The sequence below is a fragment of the Indicator indicator genome, chromosome 31 (assembly GCF_027791375.1).
Source record: "Indicator indicator isolate 239-I01 chromosome 31, UM_Iind_1.1, whole genome shotgun sequence".
Classification (NCBI taxonomy): Eukaryota; Metazoa; Chordata; class Aves; order Piciformes; family Indicatoridae; genus Indicator; species Indicator indicator.
Window position 1 is genome coordinate 4,677,626 of NC_072040.1, and position 18,487 is coordinate 4,696,112.

General features: G+C 51.8%; 1 protein-coding gene across 1 annotated transcript in view; it reads right to left on the minus strand.

Annotated features, from left to right (window-relative positions):
* Positions 1 to 5,355: 5,355 nt before the first annotated feature.
* The window catches only part of NCOA2 (nuclear receptor coactivator 2), a 41,815-nt gene continuing 28,683 nt past the window's right edge, over positions 5,356 to 18,487 (minus strand). Inside the window, exons 13-21 of the mRNA XM_054394590.1 lie at positions 17,749 to 17,878; positions 15,920 to 16,085; positions 14,011 to 14,292; positions 12,900 to 12,977; positions 12,211 to 12,451; positions 11,918 to 12,095; positions 9,542 to 9,740; positions 6,218 to 6,307; positions 5,356 to 5,389 (exon numbers count right to left, since the gene is read on the minus strand). Coding sequence (XP_054250565.1) covers positions 5,378 to 5,389; positions 6,218 to 6,307; positions 9,542 to 9,740; positions 11,918 to 12,095; positions 12,211 to 12,451; positions 12,900 to 12,977; positions 14,011 to 14,292; positions 15,920 to 16,085; positions 17,749 to 17,878 — 1,376 coding nt within the window. The 3' untranslated portion in view covers positions 5,356 to 5,377. The remainder of the gene's footprint in view (positions 5,390 to 6,217; positions 6,308 to 9,541; positions 9,741 to 11,917; positions 12,096 to 12,210; positions 12,452 to 12,899; positions 12,978 to 14,010; positions 14,293 to 15,919; positions 16,086 to 17,748; positions 17,879 to 18,487) is intronic.

Genomic DNA, 18,487 nt, shown 5'->3' on the forward strand with positions numbered 1-18,487 from the left:
GGCAGATGAAGGGCGGGAGGCGAGGGGCAGGCACCCAGGAGCTGCCAGTGCAGGGTCAGGATAAAGCCGCCGATCGCTGCCCGGCGCCGTCAGGGGAAACGAAGCAGCCGCCGCCCTCAGGGGTATATGGGCTGGGGGGGGGAGTGGGGCTGCTCCGGCTGGCGACCCTACCCCGGGGCGGAGCCGCGGCCACGCCTAGAGCAGCACCTCGGCTCGTCTAGGCCGGAGGGACACCTCCCTCCCCGCTGCCAGCAGCACTTCCCGACCACCCCTTCCTCGCCGCCAGCCCCATTTTCCTTTTCCTACGGGCAGGGTGCGGGAGGGATGCTCCCCATGCCGCCCAGCAGCACCCACCGACCCTGTGCAGCGTCTCAAGGCTGCAGAGGTGGGCTCGGTGCCGGTGCCTGCTCTTAGCCCATGTCCGGAGCTAACCTACAGCAGCTGCTTCATCACTCAACAAACTCTCCTCAGCCGAGGAGGGGAACAGGAAAAGGAGAGGAGCCCCCCCCAGGTGGGACTAGAAATGGATTGAATGAAACAGCCAAACTCACCCCAGTATCAACCAGCCAAAGTTATCTTCAGCCCAGGGAACACACAACAGGTACAGCAACAGGAAAGCAGCCTCGAGAGCTGAATGAGGACAGAACGTCCAGGAATGGGGAAAAGCAGGAGCTCCTGTGCTCAAGCTCTCCCTTTATACTGAGGGTGATGTTTATGAGATGGGATTCACCTGAAGCCAACTCAGCTCAGCTGCCCTGGCTGGCTCCAAATTGCTAAGGGCCTGCAGCTGTGTCCCACAGCACCAGGACACACAGAAAAGCAAAAAGCTCCTCTGAAGCTCCCTTGGCCTGCACACCCAGCAGCAGGCTCTTAGCTACTGTAGGTTTCACAGGCATTTCAGAGATGATTTTCTTTACCTTGAGGCTGCCTGGCAGGACACTGGGCTCTACTGGGGTTCCCCAGGCTCCATGAGGTCCTGACCTGTGCCAGGACCTGCCCAGAACGAGACCAAGAGAAGACATCTGTCCTTTGCCCCCTGCAGACATGCTGGGTGATCCCCTTCTGCAGCCTTCTCAAGCGTGCCTTAGACAGTTCCTTAAACAGCCTGAATTTGATGTTCTCAGGCTTGCTTATTTATTTATTTCCTGTGTTGTTCCAGGATTCATGCTGCATTGCTTTAGGCAACAGTTCCAGGCAGGGATTTATTGACACAGCAGCATACAAGTACCAATCAGGTTTCCAGCAATATGCCTGTGAGCTCTGACTGCACCAAGTCTCAACCACCCCCAGAAATCCCAGGTAGCCTGGAACGCTCTGGCCATGGCGAGGGCTCACAACAGCAGGGAAAGTGGCTTGTGGAGGAGGCATTCTCAGATTGGAGATTTGGGGGAGACGAAGACAAAAGGTGTAAGCTTTAAGCTCCCACCATTAGTTCAGCTGTGGCTGTAGACAGAAATAGGAGTATTTTCTTTCTCCCAGGGCAGCTGATGGCAGAAAGCCAGGGAGAAGGGAAGGGCTGGAGGCACTGCTGTCACTGTGCTGCAGACTCCTCAGAGGCTGAAGGTGCCCTGTCCCATTTGATGCCCACCCAATCCTGACTGTGGACAAGCAGTGCTAACACTGAGCTGTCTTCCCAGCAGGCCACAACGAGCATGGAATGCACAAATCCCTGCACACAGACACAGTCCCCACACCTGCTGATTCACCACCCTCTGGAGCTGCCCCTTAGATCCTTCTGTCACCCAGTGAAGAGACAAAAGAAACATGTCCAGCTCTCTAAAGCCATGTAAAACCCGAAGGCATTAAAATTTATTAAATGATGCAATAACAACAGAATTTTTTATTTACAATAGCATTATTTAACATCAAATAAGCAAATAGCATCAGCAAAGCAATATTAACTTGCATAAATGTATTTAAAATTTCTCTGAATAAAGCTACCTTTGCATAAACTGCTCACACTAGAAATACAAACATCAATGCAGGTGAACAAGGTGATGCCCAGAGTCAACTCCATCTGAAAATAAATCACAACCTGAAACACCATCAGCTTTCTCCTGAAGAACCATAGTTTATATATTGCTTAATTTTACCCTTGTATAATCTTTTCATATACACACATCTCAGATGCAACTTCACGAGGAACTGTACAAAATAAACCCCACAAATGACATAAAGGGAAAACAAAAACAAACCAAACCAATTAACTGACAGTAAATGTTTGAAGAAAGGTCTCCATCATCTCCATCACCAATGCAAGGAGAAGCGGTGATGCACTGAGTCCAAAATTGTACACAAGTCACTATACAAATATAATACATCAGACAGCTAGGTAGGAATATACAAGACTTAAAAACAGATCTAAGGCATTATGCTAGATTTTAGCATTTTGAGGTTCTTGCACATAGCTTTTACCTGTAGTAAGAAACTTAAAAGAGTTTGTTTTAGTCTACAAAGAAACACCAGGGAGAAAGTCCTAATTAAAATCAAAGCCACTACAGTAAATTTTCTGTTGTGCAGAGAATGCTTTTGCTCTTAGGCAGCAAACTACCATACAAATACTAGAAAATTTTTAAATTCACACCAACAATTAATGGCTTAAGTTGCATTTCAAAACTGATTGTGTATCTTTGGGTTCTGCAAGTGGAGCTGTGCCACCCTTTTCATCTGTTCAGCCCACAGGAATTCCACTTTAAACAACGGCTACAAAAACGTAGAAACGACAAAAACGTTGCTGCTGCTCCAGACAGCCCCCAGGGGCTGCCGACGTGGGGCGGGACTGGGAAGGTCCAGCACAAATTCACTCACTGCAGCAGTGCAGCTCACTGCACCTCCAGCCCAGCAGACACTCAGGGGCCCTGACCCTGCCTGGAGGCCTCGGCTCATGTCATGCACCTTTCACATTTTAATGCACGTAGAACACTGAGGAACTGCTCTGCTCAACGAACTCCAAGTGCTTCCTCTGACTGGTTTACTGTATATAGGATGAAAAATACTGACAACAAAGAGACCTGATTTGGCTTTGTTTCTAGAGTGATCAATATGATCAGAAGATTCCTTCACTCGCTTCTCCTCTCGTTGGCTGTAGGACAACCGCGCTGAGCTCCCCGGAGCCACAGGGGTCAGAACAACCTCCTGCCTCAGAGCGGCCATGGGTGAGGAGCCACAGCCTACAGGTGAGCAGGGCCTGCAGGTCTGTCGTAAGGTGGGACAGATCCAAACTACTCTGTCCCCTGTGACAAAGAATCATCTGGCTGCAGAGGTTATGGTTAGGAACCAAAAGCAATGGGACAGGAACACAATGATTCAGAATCTTCTTCAGAATTCCCTCAAGCAGACACATCTCTCTTGGCAGCTCTGGAACGCAGACATCACTGTGGCACTGAGGCTGCAGAGGACAAAGCCACTCTGGTTTACCATCAGTGGGTAAGAGATGGCTCAGCTAAGTGATTCTGTTTGGTAACAGTGGTGGCAGCTGAGAATCACAGTGGCTCTGCCCTCCTTGGGGACAAACACCTCTCCATCTCCTGGGCTTCCTACAGAAACAGCCTCTTCTGAACCACCTTTACTATCCTTTGCTCAGCCTTCATGCAGCAGAGCTGTTTTATCTGCACCCCACCTGCAAACCAAAGCAACAGAACAGACCTTCCCCTCCCGGGAAGCACGCTGAGATGTAAAATGCACCACGTTTCCCAGGACATCCTGATAGCTGTGCTCGGCTTGGAGAGTTTGTGGATTGGGGGCCAGCGGAAAGAAAAGAGAGGTCAAACTCATCAATTTCTTTGTATTCCAAGTCCTCAGAAACTGATGTTGGCTTAGCAGAAGGTTAGGAGGTTGTTCCGACCACAGCAGGCAAGAAGAGCCAGCCCAGGCCCAGCAGCAGCCATCTCAGCAGCGACTTTGCTAAGGTCTGTAGGAAAGGCTATAAATATACAAAACCCAAGGACTGGTTCCTACAGAGGCTGCATATCACATGGGTTAGGTAAATGACATTAAGAGCAGAATCACAAAGTTTAGAAAATGAGAAGTCTCAAGCCTACAAATTAGGTCTAATCAAGGCATTGTGATCCTTTACAAAACACTCTTCCAGGAGACACGCACAGCTACGAAGATATCTAATTTAATACTGAAGTACCTCATCTGGATTCAACTTCACAACATGTATATCTCACAAAAATTATACAGTGAAACACTTAAGTTTTCAACTTAAATTATTGCTTGTTTACATATAAACTGGATTTTAGGTACCTTACAAAACGTCCTTGTAGCCCACACCGCTTTAAAAAAAAAACAGGAACACAGGAGAGTGGGGAAGCCTGTAGTGATATCTGCTGTGGGTGCTACAGGGCCTGCTACTTGCCCAGCCAAGGGGACATGAGCCAGCAGTGCTCATGCCTTGTATAGACATCTCCAGCTCTGGTATACTGTGCGCACCAATCCTGCCACCCCCATCTGCACAGGCACTGCCATCGACCTGCAGCACCCACAGCTGCCCAGCATGGGCAAGTAACAGGGTATCCTGCTTTTGACTCTATCAGAAAGAGGAGGAAGATGACAGAGTTGGCAAGAGCCAGGTGGGGAAAAAAAAAAAAAAAAATCAGGATTTGCCAACTGTTAGGGATTTAATTAGTTGAGAATGAAAGTAGCTTGTACTTTTGGGCTCATGACTTGCATTACAAACATCATCACCAAATCTCCCCTGGATGCCCCTTCCCAGCAGCCCTCTCAGGGTCATTTCCATCTCTTTACAAATTTCCACCCAGTCACAACTGCTTTGCAGAGTTTTCTGCACTGGTTCATCCTCTCTGACTTGCTGTTGGCAGGAGGTGCTTGCTGGAGGTCTCTGGAGGTCTCTGTGTGTTCCAGGTGTCACCTCCAGGCCCCAGGGCAGGCTTTAGTCTGAACACCAGTTTCAGCCAGAACAGAATCCTTTGCACCAGACTGAGTAAGCCAGGGAAAACAAAGCAAAAAAAACCCCAAGGTCTAGAACTAAAGAGAGAGAATAAGAGCATGGTTGTTTTTCCTTAAATACATACATTTAAATACATTCAATCTGACATGGTTTATGACAACTGCCTGTCAACATTTACTTTGCAGGAGATCTAAGTTGCACTAAGGTGAATGCAGTGAACAGACCAAGCCTCTGTCTGTGCGCCAGCTCCAGACTGTCAGGGGAGGCTGCTTGGGCCGCGGCCACCCTCGCACTCCCATTGGGGAGAAGGGAGCAGGGACTGGGAGCAGGGACTGGGACCAGGGACCAGCCCTGCCTGCGGCTCAGCTGGGTTGTGGCAGACAGACGCAGCTCTTCATGCCGGTGAGGGTCTGGGGCCAGGAGCCCGAGCAGCTGAGGAAAGGAGCAACCGAAGTGCCCTCAGGGTCAGCAGTATTTCTGCAGAGAAGAGACAGTGGAGAGAAAGAGATGAATCCTTCCTGCTGGGGCAGTGAGGGGACAGGTTGATGCTGGCAGCACTGCCCACCAGCCATACCCTGGTGTGCTGCTGCAAACCCGATCCAAAGTGTAACCCTCACCTAAACCTGCAAAGCTGTGCTCTTCCTGTGCACACTGACACCACTGACCTGACCTGGACTGGGTTCCAGGTGCTCCATTTTTTTTACTTTCCCTATTGTTTAAGTTCCTTTAACTGCGCACTTTGCTGTTGGGTGCAGCACAGGGGGAAGGTGCCTGCTGCAGATCATCCTTCTGCCCTCAGCCCTGCGCATCAGGTGATGGTGGGAAACCATAGTTCAGGGGCCAGGAGAATTGGCTCCTGAGGAACAGTGGGCCCAGCCAGCCTGCTCCGGTGGACACGGCACACTGTGGGGCTTGAAGCCACCCCACCCCACCCCATCCTATCCATCCCACACAATCCCAACACCATCCCATCCCATCCTACTCCAACCCGCCGCAGCAGCACGGGGTAGCGCTGCCGGCCGCAACCGCTAGATGTCGCCAACACCCGAGCGCTGACGCCAGCGGCGGAACCGGGGCGGAATGGTGCCGGACGCGCGGTGCCGGGAGGGATGTCACTGCCCTGAGCAGCAGACCCAGCTCTATCCCTGTGCCTGAGGCGTCCTGGGGCTGCACCTGCCGCCTGCAGCACTAACACCGGTGGGGCTACACTAATAGCTCATCTCAGCATAGGCAGAGCTATGCACCCCAATTGCTGCCCCTGGGTACCTTCTCCTTGTCCCCAGCCTGCGGCCCCCCGCTCCTCACCCGTGCTGCATCTCCGTCCTGCTTGATGATGTCCATGCCAGGCAGCTGGTTTGGGAACAGGTTGCCTCCCCTCAGAGCAGGGTCGCTTACCTGGCAGCAAGAGGGCAAGGAGATGGGTTAGGAAGCACACCAGGAGAGCGCTGGGCACAAAAAGCAGCACTGATGAGCACTCTGCTCCTTGACACACCCGACCCTTCCTGCCGTGGTCAGGGCAGTGACTCCATGGAGCTTCCTTTTCACACAGCACGTCCCTGACTCGTGCTACTCTGCTTCACAGCCAGCAACAAAGAGTATCCCTGACTCTGTGACCCCTGTCTGTGCTGCTCCAACAGCCATGCCATGCCCTCTGAAGAGGACATGCCTACCCCCACTGTCCTGGAAGCACAAAGACCTACCTACTTCCCCCACCCCACGTGCTTGCACACCACCACAACACCACTCCTCCCAAGAGATGGCACAGGCTGCACTACACCAGCTGTGGACTGAGTTCCAATGACCGTGGCTTCCCTAGAAGCTGGGAAGCATGGCAGGAAGGTGGCACTGAACAGGAGCATGTTTTCCTGAAGGGCTGAGCTCCGTGGTCTGCTGACATCATGGAAAGACCTGTGACAGTTTCTGCACAGCCAAAGGTCTGCCATGCCCAGCTGTGTGGCAGCAGTGGCTGCCCAGACTGACAGAACTGCTCAGTCAGAGGCTTTGTGCAGGAAGCAGTGCCAGCCAAACCACAGCCCCTCAGCGAGGTTCTGAAAGACCAGAATACCCAGCTTCCCTGGGCAGGGAAGGAAGCCTCTTCCCAGGAAGCCTTTGTAGAGTTGGCTCTCTTGGTTACTCCCCTGGCAGGTGGCTGTGGTAAAAGTGCAAGAGATGTCCCTCTAGCTTTTGCTGGAAGGAAAAGAGATGTTCTGTGTGTCATGTGCCCTTCAAGAGGCTGTTTTGCCAGGGAGCAGATTCTGCCACTGCACTGCCTCACTCCAGCTAGAGCCTGCTGCAGCAAGTGGAGGAGACTGCCTTGGATTTACCACACCTAAGTCTTCTCATTTCAAGTCCTTCTTTGTTTCTGTTGGCGTTCATTGGTTTTGCAAACCACCACAAAGCTAAAGGCACAACCACCTACAGAGCTGGTTTCAAATGCTGCCAGAGATGAGACTGAGGTCAACAGGAAAGGTTAAAAACCTCCATAGCTTTGTCAGAGGAATTCAAAGTCTGAAGAAATAGATGATTCAAGTGCTGTCAGCCTCCTTGGGATGCTTTCTGCTGCTTAACACATGAGCAGATTTAAAAACCTGAATGTGAAAAATCTGAATCAGAAGGGAAGAGAACCACATGCTGCTGTCTGGAAAGTGAGGCAGAAGACATCCTTGGAGCTTTATCCACCTGCATCTGACCAAGCAACAGAATCCATGGCTGAGAACCGGTGTCTGCTACTGATCAGCATCCATCAGAAGGCACAGAAACACAACTGCCTTTTCTGTTTGGCAGGCAAAGGAAGGGAAAGAAAAGGCAGAAACAGAATTGTATCCTGAATCAGCAACAGTTTTGGCCCAGAAAGATGACTGCAAATTTGCATCACAGCTGTTCGGACAGGGATGGGAAGGGAAGAGGGTTCCACAGAGCAAGCTGCGGAGCTGGAAAGGCCTCAGTGAAGCTCCTATCACAGAACCTGGCAGTGATGATGCAAGAGTCCTGCCTGCAGTGGTATCAGACACCACAAAGATCCACTGCTCTGTTACACAAACATCTGCAGTCCAATGGGGAGCAAAAGCAGCATGCCAGCTATGCTGGTGGGAGCAGCAGCCTGCACGGGACACCCCCCAGAGCTCCTCTGCAACACACAAGCCTCAGTTCAGGTGCCTGGGGAAGTGCTCCAGCATGGGCAAGCTGAGAAATCAGAGTGGGCAGCTCCATGTCCCCACTCTCTTTCCCGCTGGATTTGCTATTGCTTTGTGAGCAGCAGCATGCACTTGGGGACTCACAACAACAGAGTCTGCTATAACTGGGCTTGGCAGCTGGGAGTGTCAGAGAGGTGACAGATTTGGGAGTATCAGAATTACTGTAGGTCACCAGCCTGTGGCAGCTGTAGAAGACAAATGTGACCTAGGGCTATATCTGTCAGAGTATTCCAAGAGAAACAGGGAAAACTGAGAAACTAGTGCCATGCACATGGCTCTAGTGCTTAGGAAACACTGATGCAAACTGGAACAGGTGCAGGAAAGGGAAGGGAATTTCAAGCCCACAAGAGAGACTGAAACATTGCAGCTTAACTAACAAGAACAGTCCCAAGAAAGCCAGAACGAAACAACAAAGAAGTCAGGCTGACAGAATGGCTCTTTCTAAAACACAAGAGATGATCTGTGGAGGCTAGAGGACGCTACTGGGAAATTGAACGCTCTGCTCAAATTTAGGCTGGAGAGAGGACATGAACATGCCAAGAGCAGAACCAGCTCTGAACTGGAACCTTATGGGCTCAGAAGGAGGGTTATGGGGCTGTCCACCATAGCAAAGATGCTGCCTCTAGACACAAGAGGCACTTCCCTGTCAATATTTGTAAGAAAAGTTCATAATTTCAAGTCTGTGTTTTGAACAAACGAGAGTTCAGCTTTGAACAACACATGAACCTACTAATTATGACTTGTTTGTCAAACACTGATTAGTGTGCTGTGTGAGTTCAACTGCAGGTTGACAAACAGAAATGCAGGGTTTCCTTACTTCAGACTCCCTAAGTGGCAGTCTACTAGACTCGAGTGTGTGACCTCCTCTCAGCAGAACAGGTTCCTTACCTACTGATTCAGCAACCTATTTACGTGCCCCACATTAGACAAGGTGTGGATTTTGTGCTCCGGAAGGTGCCACACTGATAGCTCTTGAGGTTCACTGCCTATGTCTGGTACTACAGAGTGGCAACAGAAGCCACAGCCTGCCCACACCAGCATCCTTTGCGCAGCTCTAGAAAACTGCCTGCGGTTCAGTCTCATTCCAGAAGACCAAGGACACTGGTGACCTGCAAGGGTACTACAGAAACTTACCTACTGAGGACAGGAGCTACACCAGAACAGACAACCAGGAGCAACTATGTGCTAGCTACAGTGGTGCTAGGTCAAAGTGGGCAACTGAGATGCACAAAGTGCTTTCTACCTCATCAGCTACCTTGGTTATCTGAGTGCAGGGCTCAAAACAAAAGCCTTTTAACATCATTCTTTCTCAAGAAAACCAGTACAAGAAATGCAATGGCTCACAGCAGGGAGAGCCCAAAGCCGCAGACCTGGAAACTCCTGAAAGCCAAAGAAAACCTTCTAGAGCTGTCAGCTCATATCCTTCAGTTCTCACCTGCTCAGGACCCATGGAGGACAACCCTGATGTAGGCACAGAAGTCGCTGAGGTCATGCTGATCTGCCCTGTCATCTGGTTCATGTTGTTCATACCACTTGTGTTGGTTGCCATGGACACACTGATGTTCATGTTATTATTGTACATGCTGGTGCTTGCTTGCTGCCCAAAATGTGGTGGGGACTGTTGTGAAAACATGCTACAGCAAGGAATGGAAAAAGCAAGGTGTCAGACTCAGAATGCTGAAGCCACTACTTTCTTCTTCCAGTATCTTAAACTAGAATTTGTATCTGCTGCTGTTTGATTCCAACTTCAAAGGAAAAACTGTTTTCAGCACCATTAATGCCCAAGGAACAGAGGTTCAGAAGGTAAGGTCCCATGTCTGTGCACAGAAACATGCCATTGCGTGTGGAACTATGGCAGGGCACAACTCTGCTATGGCTGTGCAGGAGCAGCCAGGCAGCCTCCTGGATGGGCTCTGGGGATGTTTGCAAAGGCCCTTCTGGAGGGGAAGGAAAACTCCTTCTCTCCCTGCAGGCTGGCACAGCACAGCAGTGCTAGGCTGACACTGGACCTCTCTGCTAAGCTTTGCTGCTGCAGAAGAGGCTCTCTGCACATGGCAATACCAGATTTGCACACAGCCATGGCAAGTGGGCTCACAAATACCAACATGCAGCTGTGCAGAAAGCCACCCGCCAGACCTGGGAGCAGGCCTGGACCATGTGGCACTGCAAGTCACAACATAAAGACTGAACAACGACCCTCTAAGGCCACTGCAGAACAACTTGAGAAGCAGTAGCTGTGAAAGATCTCATGCCAGGTTTTACTCAGTCAAAAGTGCTTTCTGACAGTACTTCCCTTCACATTGTGTTGAAGCCATACCAGAGACTTCCACACTGCCCTAACACACCTGGCTGCTGCTGTGCCAGCCCTTCCTGCTCATCCAGCACAGCCCAGCAGCCAGAGTGGGAATTGCCACCCACAGCCCTGGGGTTCTGCAGCCAACTGAACTTTGCAGATGGCACACACCAGCCACCCTGACTCCTTCTGCCCTGTGTAGCACTGCTCCACAGCTGATAACAGAACTTAGGGTTCATCTCAGCCTCAAACTGGGGTCCTCCATCAGGCTCAGGCTGTGAGACTGGTTGGAGCACAAGGGCATTCTGGGCAGGGGACCAAGCCTGGAAAATCCCCCCATTCTCCTTCCTCCAATTCCAAGTCTTTCCAGGCCAGCTAACCCCATTTTCAGGTTGTTATCTGCGTGGCCGGCACAGTACACTGCAGAGCATTGTGAATACTCAGTGGCTTGTGTAAGCACATCTGACATTGCCCTGCTGCAGAGCTGCAGCCCAACAAGCCAAGCACTGGGCTGGTGGAGCTGCCCCTGCTGCCCTGGCAGCAGAAGCCATGGCAGCAGGAACTATGGCTCCTGCAGATGCTCCAGGAAGACACTGAAGGAGAGGTATGGGCAAGGCTGAGGGTAAGAGGGACAGCTGGCTTCAGGGGAACTTTGCCTGGTTTGCCCTCATGGCTGAGATCCTCCTGCTTGGGGGTTGAGTAAATTTGTCAGCCAGTGGGAAAAACATTTGGTGCTGGGTTGGGATAGCAGGAGCAACCTGGGAACTTTGGGATGACCTAAGCACCATGCTGGAAACAGCTGTGTGCACCCCACTGTGAGGTGGCACAGGCTGTACACCAGCTTCTGTCTGCCCCTGGAGAGCACAGGCCACTGCCAGCAGGAGGCTCACTGCTGCCTGCTGAGAGCATTCCACACCCAATCCACTCAGTGTGGTCTGAGGGCTTCTTACAGCCCTACCAGCTGGGCATGGGCCTCAACTGGGCTGGTGAATGCATGCATGAAGCATGCTACAGTGCTCTGGGAGGACAGCTCCATGTTGACCACTAGTACGTGCAGGCACTAAAGGACTGAGCCTCCTGCACTGAAGCTTTACAGAGGGAGGGGACACCCCAACCCTGTCCCCATCCCCACAGCCCCAGAGCAGCAGGGAGTGCACAGGCTCTGTCCCAGCTGACCCAGCCCTGCAGAAAGCAGTGTGGGAGCACAGCATGAACAAGGTGTGCAGGAGAAATGCATCCACACAAAGGTGACTGTGCAGCAGAGGTGCTCCTGAAGGCCACTCGGTGTCCTACCAGCAGTGGCAAGCCAGCTGTGCAGTGCCTGGATGCAGGTTTCCCTTGGCTGGGATGAGAGAGTCTGCGCCACCTCACCCAGCCAAACCCAGAAGAAACCTCTTTCAGGACAGACAGCTCACCACAAATGAGCAACTCCATCACCCCACCCCACCCCACCAACAAGAGTTGGCCACAAGTGGCCCCACTGCCCTGAGTGTTCACCTGGGGCTGTTCTGGATTTACCTGTTGCCACCCATGTTCCCTTGTGCCCACCCGTTCATCTCCGTAGAGGACTGGTAGGCAGGGTTAGCCTGAGACTGCTGGAGCATGGGGCTCTGAGTGTGAGCCAGCCGTGGGGACATCAGTGGGCTCTGAGGAGTGGTGGCCCCTGTGAAGCCTGGATCAGGCTGCTGACTAATACCTGAGGAAGAAAAGCAGAGATTTAACCGCTGCACGTTCTGAGCCAGAACCAGCCAAGGGCTCACACCTGCTGCTGTGGGGCAGGCAGGGTGCCTGCGGGCAGGTGGGCACCGTACCGTAGTTAGGAGGGAAGGGGAACTGCTGTGTGCCGGCCTGTGGGATGCGTGGGGTGCTCATGGTGGCTGGGATGCCCCCCGCCGCCACCATGCTGGGGGTCATGCTGAGGCCCTGCCCGCGCATCATCAGCGTCCTCTGCTGCACCTGTTGCTGCTGCTGCTGCTGCATCTGCCGCTGCCGCAGGTGCTGGCTCAGGATCTCTCGCTGCCGCTGCGCCAGCATCTGTGCATTGATGGGACCCTGGGGGAGACCACCGCCCGTCAGTGAACGCTGCACCACCAGGCAGCTGCCAGCTCTGCTCCCTCCCACCATACCACCAGCAATCAGGGAAATGGCAGGAAGCAGTCCCAGCAATGCTTGTGCTGGAATGGCTGCCAGCAGCACAGAACTGCATCAACAGCAGTGCTGAATGCTGCACTGCTTTGCAGCCCAGAGCAGCTCATCAGCAGTCATGTCCTCAGCAAATGAGGAGCAGCTCCCTAGGACCCAGCCACCCAACCCAGGGGCTGTGGGAAGGACTCTAGGGAGAAAAAGCAGCCAGATACAGCAGAGCATCACCCAGGCTGCTCCGCATCAAGCTCTGCACTGCGCTGTCTGAATTGCCAGGCAGCAACGCTGCTGCATCCAGCTAGGGGCAGGAAGGAGAGAACCAAGTGAGCCAAGGGGCTTGGAGCACTGCTGCTCTCACCTGTGCTGGCACTCCAGGCCTCAGAGACAGATTCATGTTGGAGACGCTGCTGATCTGATTCATCAGTGGCTGCCGATTCTAAAGGGAAAAGAACAACCCAACACCAAAGCCCAGAAGTTTGAGAAGGAAAAGGAGGGAATTTCACATCCAGGAACCCGTATCTGCTCCCCAAGCAGATGGCTTCAGGACCTGGGTTTGCACAGCCAATCAACACCTCATCTTCCCCTCTCCAGTCTGTCACACCTCTGCCTTCCCTCCAGTCTGAATCTGCCTCTTTCAGTTCAAACCAACCCCCCTTATCCTGTCACAGCAGGCCCTGCTCAAAAGTCTGTCCCCAGCTTTCTGATGGGCCCTTTTCAGTGCTGAAAAGCCACCAGAATGTCTCCCTGGAGCCCTCTCTTCTCCAGGCTGAGCAAGACCAACTCTCTTAGCCTGGCCTCACAGCAAAGGGTTTCCAGCCCTCGCATCATCTTTGTGGCTCTCAGATCACTGCTGTGTCCCTTACTATAGAAAGAACAAAGATTAAAAAAAGGAAAGTAACAAGTGACAGTGAAGAGGAAATGGCTTCAAGCTGCCCCAGGGGAGGTTTAGATTGGGCACTGGAAGAAACTTCTTCCCTGAAAGGATTCTCAAACACTGAACAGGCTGCCCAGAGAGGTGGCTGAATCCCCATCCCTGCAGGGTGTTAAAAGAGGCAGATGTGGTGCTGAAGGCCATGGTTTAGCACCAGCCTTGGTAGAGTTAGAGAATGGTTGGACTGGATGAGCTTAAAGGGCTTTTCCAACGCACACAGCTCTCTGATTCCACAGATGTGTAAGACAGTGTCTCACAAAACTCCTCCTTCTGGGCACTGCTTTAGGTTTACAAGTTCCCTGTAACAAAGCAGGGAACACTCCTGACATCTGCAAGCTGCCACTGAGGGTGCTGGAGCCCTGGAGCAGGCTGCCCAGAGAGGTGGTGGAGTCTCCTTCAGTGGAGAGCTTCCAACTCCCATGGCCATTGTGAACCTGGGCAAGCTGCTGTGGGTGCCCTGCTGGAGCAAGGGGTTGGACTGGATGCCCCCCCGAAGTCCCTCCCAGCCCTGCCATGCTGGGACAGGTGCTGCCTGTACCTGCTGTGCCTGGAGCCGGTGCTGCAGCTGCAGCCGCAGCTGGTTGGGCTGGCTCTGCACCATGCCTGCAGGCCGCAGCCCAGCCCGGGGCTGCATGCGCAGCGCTGCAGCGTAGCCTGGGCGCTGCCCCATGGCGTGGAAGCCAGGGTCAGGCATGGGCCCATAGCTGCCCTGCGACATGGGGGCCTGGGCTGGGTACTGCTGGGAGAACACTGGTGCCTTCTGCTCCATCAGCAGGCTGGAGTCCTGGCTCGGGAAGCTCTCAGGGTCCACGGCCTGGCTCTGCAAAGACACCAAAGTGACAGCAGTGGTTGGTGGGGCTGGGATGTGGCTGCTCAGGGCTGCCAGCTGGCACAGCCACCCTGCAGTGCCAACCTCAGAGCCTGTGATGTCCTTGGGCAGAAAATCCCACAGATATCTGCTCCCACACACGAAACTTCAAAACGAAGAGAGTTGTGGTTTAAAGTATCAATGTGCTCACAGAGACAGACACCTCCTCTCTTCTTGTTCAACAGAAAGCCCTCCAGCCTCCGTCAGTTCTTAACAGAGCCATGCCACCAAAGAAAGCCTGAAATGGCAAAGGCTGGAGTGAAGTGGTGCCAGTCTCTGCTTGCCATTGAATCCGAGACAGACCCAAAGATGTTACAAATGAAGGCAGATTTTTATCAGCAGCTTTAAACAAAGTAATGACCTCAGATGAAGAGGCCTGAAATGCTCACAAAGGCCAATGTGAGCAGAGTGCCTGAGTCTTTCAGGGCACCACCTGATTAACCATTAGCATTAAGAAGCTCACACAACCTTGCTCCATTCCAGACACTCCCTTAATACTCACTCTAGCCAGAATCGTTTCATGGCTTATTCCACACTGACCCTGGAAACTGAGTTAATTCAAATTTCAGTGCTCTCAGGAAAGACTTTAAGCTCCTATAAAATATTTGATGGATCTCCTAAAAACACGTTCTAAAGTGCAACATTTCTCTGTAAAAGCCTTCATCTGTTTCCACTGAGATATACTTACAGAGAAAGGTATTTACCACTGGGGTTGAAATCAGTCCTTCAGGGTTTTTCTGGTGGTAGTACTCCACAAGCTGTGTCATATTGCATGCAAACCTGAGCACATCAATAAATTCTATCTCCAGCTTAGCACCCAACTGAGTTCTGGGTGGTACCAGCCAGGCTTGGAGATGAGACTTCTCCTGTCCAAAGCAGGGTTCTTCGGTGCTGTTGCACACCTGCAGCACAGAGCTGGTGCAGCAGGCATGCTCTGGGCACTGGTGGGTGCTGGGACATGCAGTAGGTAATGCCATGCTTGTCTCCCCCCACACTCACTCATTACACAGACACCAAGAGCTGGTTTGGAAATGCACTTTTGATACTACACCCATCAAGCACTAACTTTTCTTCCCCCAGTCTTTATTTTTCCTTACCAGCCTTTTTTGCAGGTGGAACTTGTCCCTCACCAGACACCACTGAAGAGATGTGGGTGAAGGGACACACTACAGGTTTGCTCAGGTAAGAGCTTGTTGCCTCCATCACACACAGGTCCTGGTCTTGCTCCTCTGCTCCTAGGGCTTCATTTTCTTTTTTCTCCTTTCCTAGACCTCGTTGCTGGCTGTGATCTTACCTTTCTTCCACACAGAGCTGTTCCTCTGACCAGCAGATAAGCAGAAGCCTGTTAATTTTGGGGGGCTGGTCAGGTCAGTTGCATAAAGTGCAGTGGCTCAGCTGAAGGAAGCTTTTCAGGTGGCCTTGAGCTGCTTAGATGGACTCCTACCAAAATATGTAACTCCATCCTAGCTTGCAAGAAACGTTTCATATTCTCCTTTTCCAACACACATTCTACCTCCACCTTGGCAACACCACTTTTAAAGATGATGCCCACCCCATGCTGTGCAAGGCCCCACTGTACCTGGCTGACTAGCTCTGGTATTCCTAGAGCCCTGTCAATTTCTTCTAAGCCATCAAAATTCCTTAGTGCCATGTAAAGCTGATCCAGCAGAGCACCCTCATCGCTTGGTGACTCTGATGAAGGATGATTACACAAGAGATCATCTGGTGAGCTGCCAAAGGGTTGCCTGTGAAAACATGAACACAGCGTTGGTAAACAGCTGCTGGGAAATGAGAACTACTATCAGAGGATTAGGACTCAAATTGAGCTAACAAGTGGAGACAGAAATTATCTTAATCACTGCCAATTTTGTTTAGAAAACTACTCTGGATGAAGTTACACAAAGCAACAACTAAAGAGTGTGATTAATGCCTGTCAAGCCCATACAAGCTCAGGGTCCACCAGTGAGCAGCGCACCAGAGGGACACCCCAGTGCTGATTCCATGCTACAGGGCCAACAGAGGAGCACTGGAGAGTCAGTAATTCTTTTTAGCTAATTGGAACCTTGAATTTAGGTGTTAGATTAAGTACTGCCACAAGCAGACAGAACTATCCCCATAGACTCTTCCTAACTGGTTTTCCATCAGACTAAGCAAGCTGAAGAGGTCACAGAGGGCCCTGAGAACTACCTGGGGCTCACATGAATCAAACACCTGGAGGAGGTGGCCAGAGGCGTGAAGGAGAACAAGACATTCCCCCCTTTGTCTGCAGCAAACCACTGCATCAGCTCAGCTCCTCTGCTGAACTGCACATGTGATGCACTTGGTTATTGCCTCAGACGGTGTCAGCCAGGGCTTGGATACTGTGGAGCAGAGCGTGCTGTCTCTGCAGATCCTGCCCACCTCAAGGACTACAACAGAAGTGTTCTGCAAGCAAGGGCAGCCATGGGATGGCATCATGGCAGAACCCCATCCCAGGCAGTTACCCTGGGACAACAAAAGGTGTCACTTCCGGAGGGAGGAAACAGCTCTGTACGTGGACCTTTTTTACATGTCTGTTTGGAAAAACAAAGAAACATCTTCTGTGTTAAGTCTCCATAATGAGATCTGTGGTTGCCATGGAAGTCTGATCTGTGCCAAAGCTCAGCAGAAGGAAAGAGCTGTGCACCTATAGACCAAGGCATGGCAGGCAGGCAAAGCATCAAAAATGTGTCCTTTTAAATAGATCCTAGACTGCAAAAACAAAAATAAGGACATAGAATGGTGTACCTTCAAAACATCACAGACAGCAATCAGTCTCATAGAGAAGTTTCTGTGGAATTATAAACCAGTAAAAGGGAAGGGCAATAAAAAAGAATAAAAGTCCTTCCAATCAGATCACTTAATAATGATCAAATTAATCCATCCCAGCTGAGTTAATTAGCTGAGCTGACTGTGGCTTCCTTTCCCTGAGAAAGAGCTAACTGCAGGGAAGGGGCAGCCTGCTTGCCACTTCATCTCTCCTTTTCCAGGTGACTTAAACCCCACCAACAAACCAGAGATTAACCATGCCCTGCACCACCCCCAGCGCTGCCCAGCTGCATGGACAGTGACACCAGAGCTACGCAGGCCCTGGCTCTCTGCCACACTTAGGGACAGCAGCACCATCAGCCAGAATCCTCCCCACACGAATGCTGGAGAGGTGGAGGTGGTGGCTGGCAGCGCTGGACTGTGACACAGCCCCTCCAGCAGATGCAGGGCAAAGAGCTTTGCAGGCGTCTCCAGAACCAGTGCCCGTTCCATGAGCACAGAGCCCTGCATGCCCTGGGCTGACGCACACCCAGCAAGTGCTTGGTGTAGAGCTTTGTTTTCATGAGCTGTGTGACACAGGCCTGTGAAACCTCTGCCTGTGCTGCTGTGGCACCCACTGACCTGTTCTGGTTACCAAAGGTTGCCTGGTCTATGGGCAAGATGCTGTCTGGCCATGGTGCAGTCTGATTGGGAGGTGCCTGCTGCTGGCTGTACTGGGGTCCTCCCATGTTCATCTCCAGTTCAGATGGCCCTAAGCAAGGAGAAACAACCACATCACTGCTGGGGAAAGAATCTGATTGCACATTCTCTGTTACACTGAGAGCAAACGAGCCTGGAAGGACTCAGTAAGGCTGCACTGGAGTGCACTGTGACTGTTTGTGAGCTATTGCTCTCGAAACTTGAGAGAACTCTCAGAGTGGTTCAGAGCTATCACAGAGAGGCTACGACATCACAGATGCAAGAATTGCTAAGATCAGCACAAGGAAAGGGCTGCACATGGGGTCACTTCCATAAGGTACTTGCTCTGAAAGTGACCCAGAATAAGGAAACATTTCCAGCGCTTCCTCTCAAAAAGCCCCAGGCTGCAGTGAACAAGAGCAGCTCCATGGCCACATGGCCACCACTGTGGAGCTGCAGAGCAGCAGGAAACGCTCCCAGCAGTCCATGTGCTAGAAGTTAGGGCTTGACACCTTCCCTCCACTTCACGGTAGATTTAGACTGGACATGAGGAAGAAGTTCTTTACTAGGAGGGTGGTGAGACACTGGAACAGGCTGCCCAGAAAAGTTGTGGACACCTCATCCCCAGAAACATTTGAGACCAGGCAGGATGGGGCCTTGAGCAACCTCGTCTAGTGGGAGG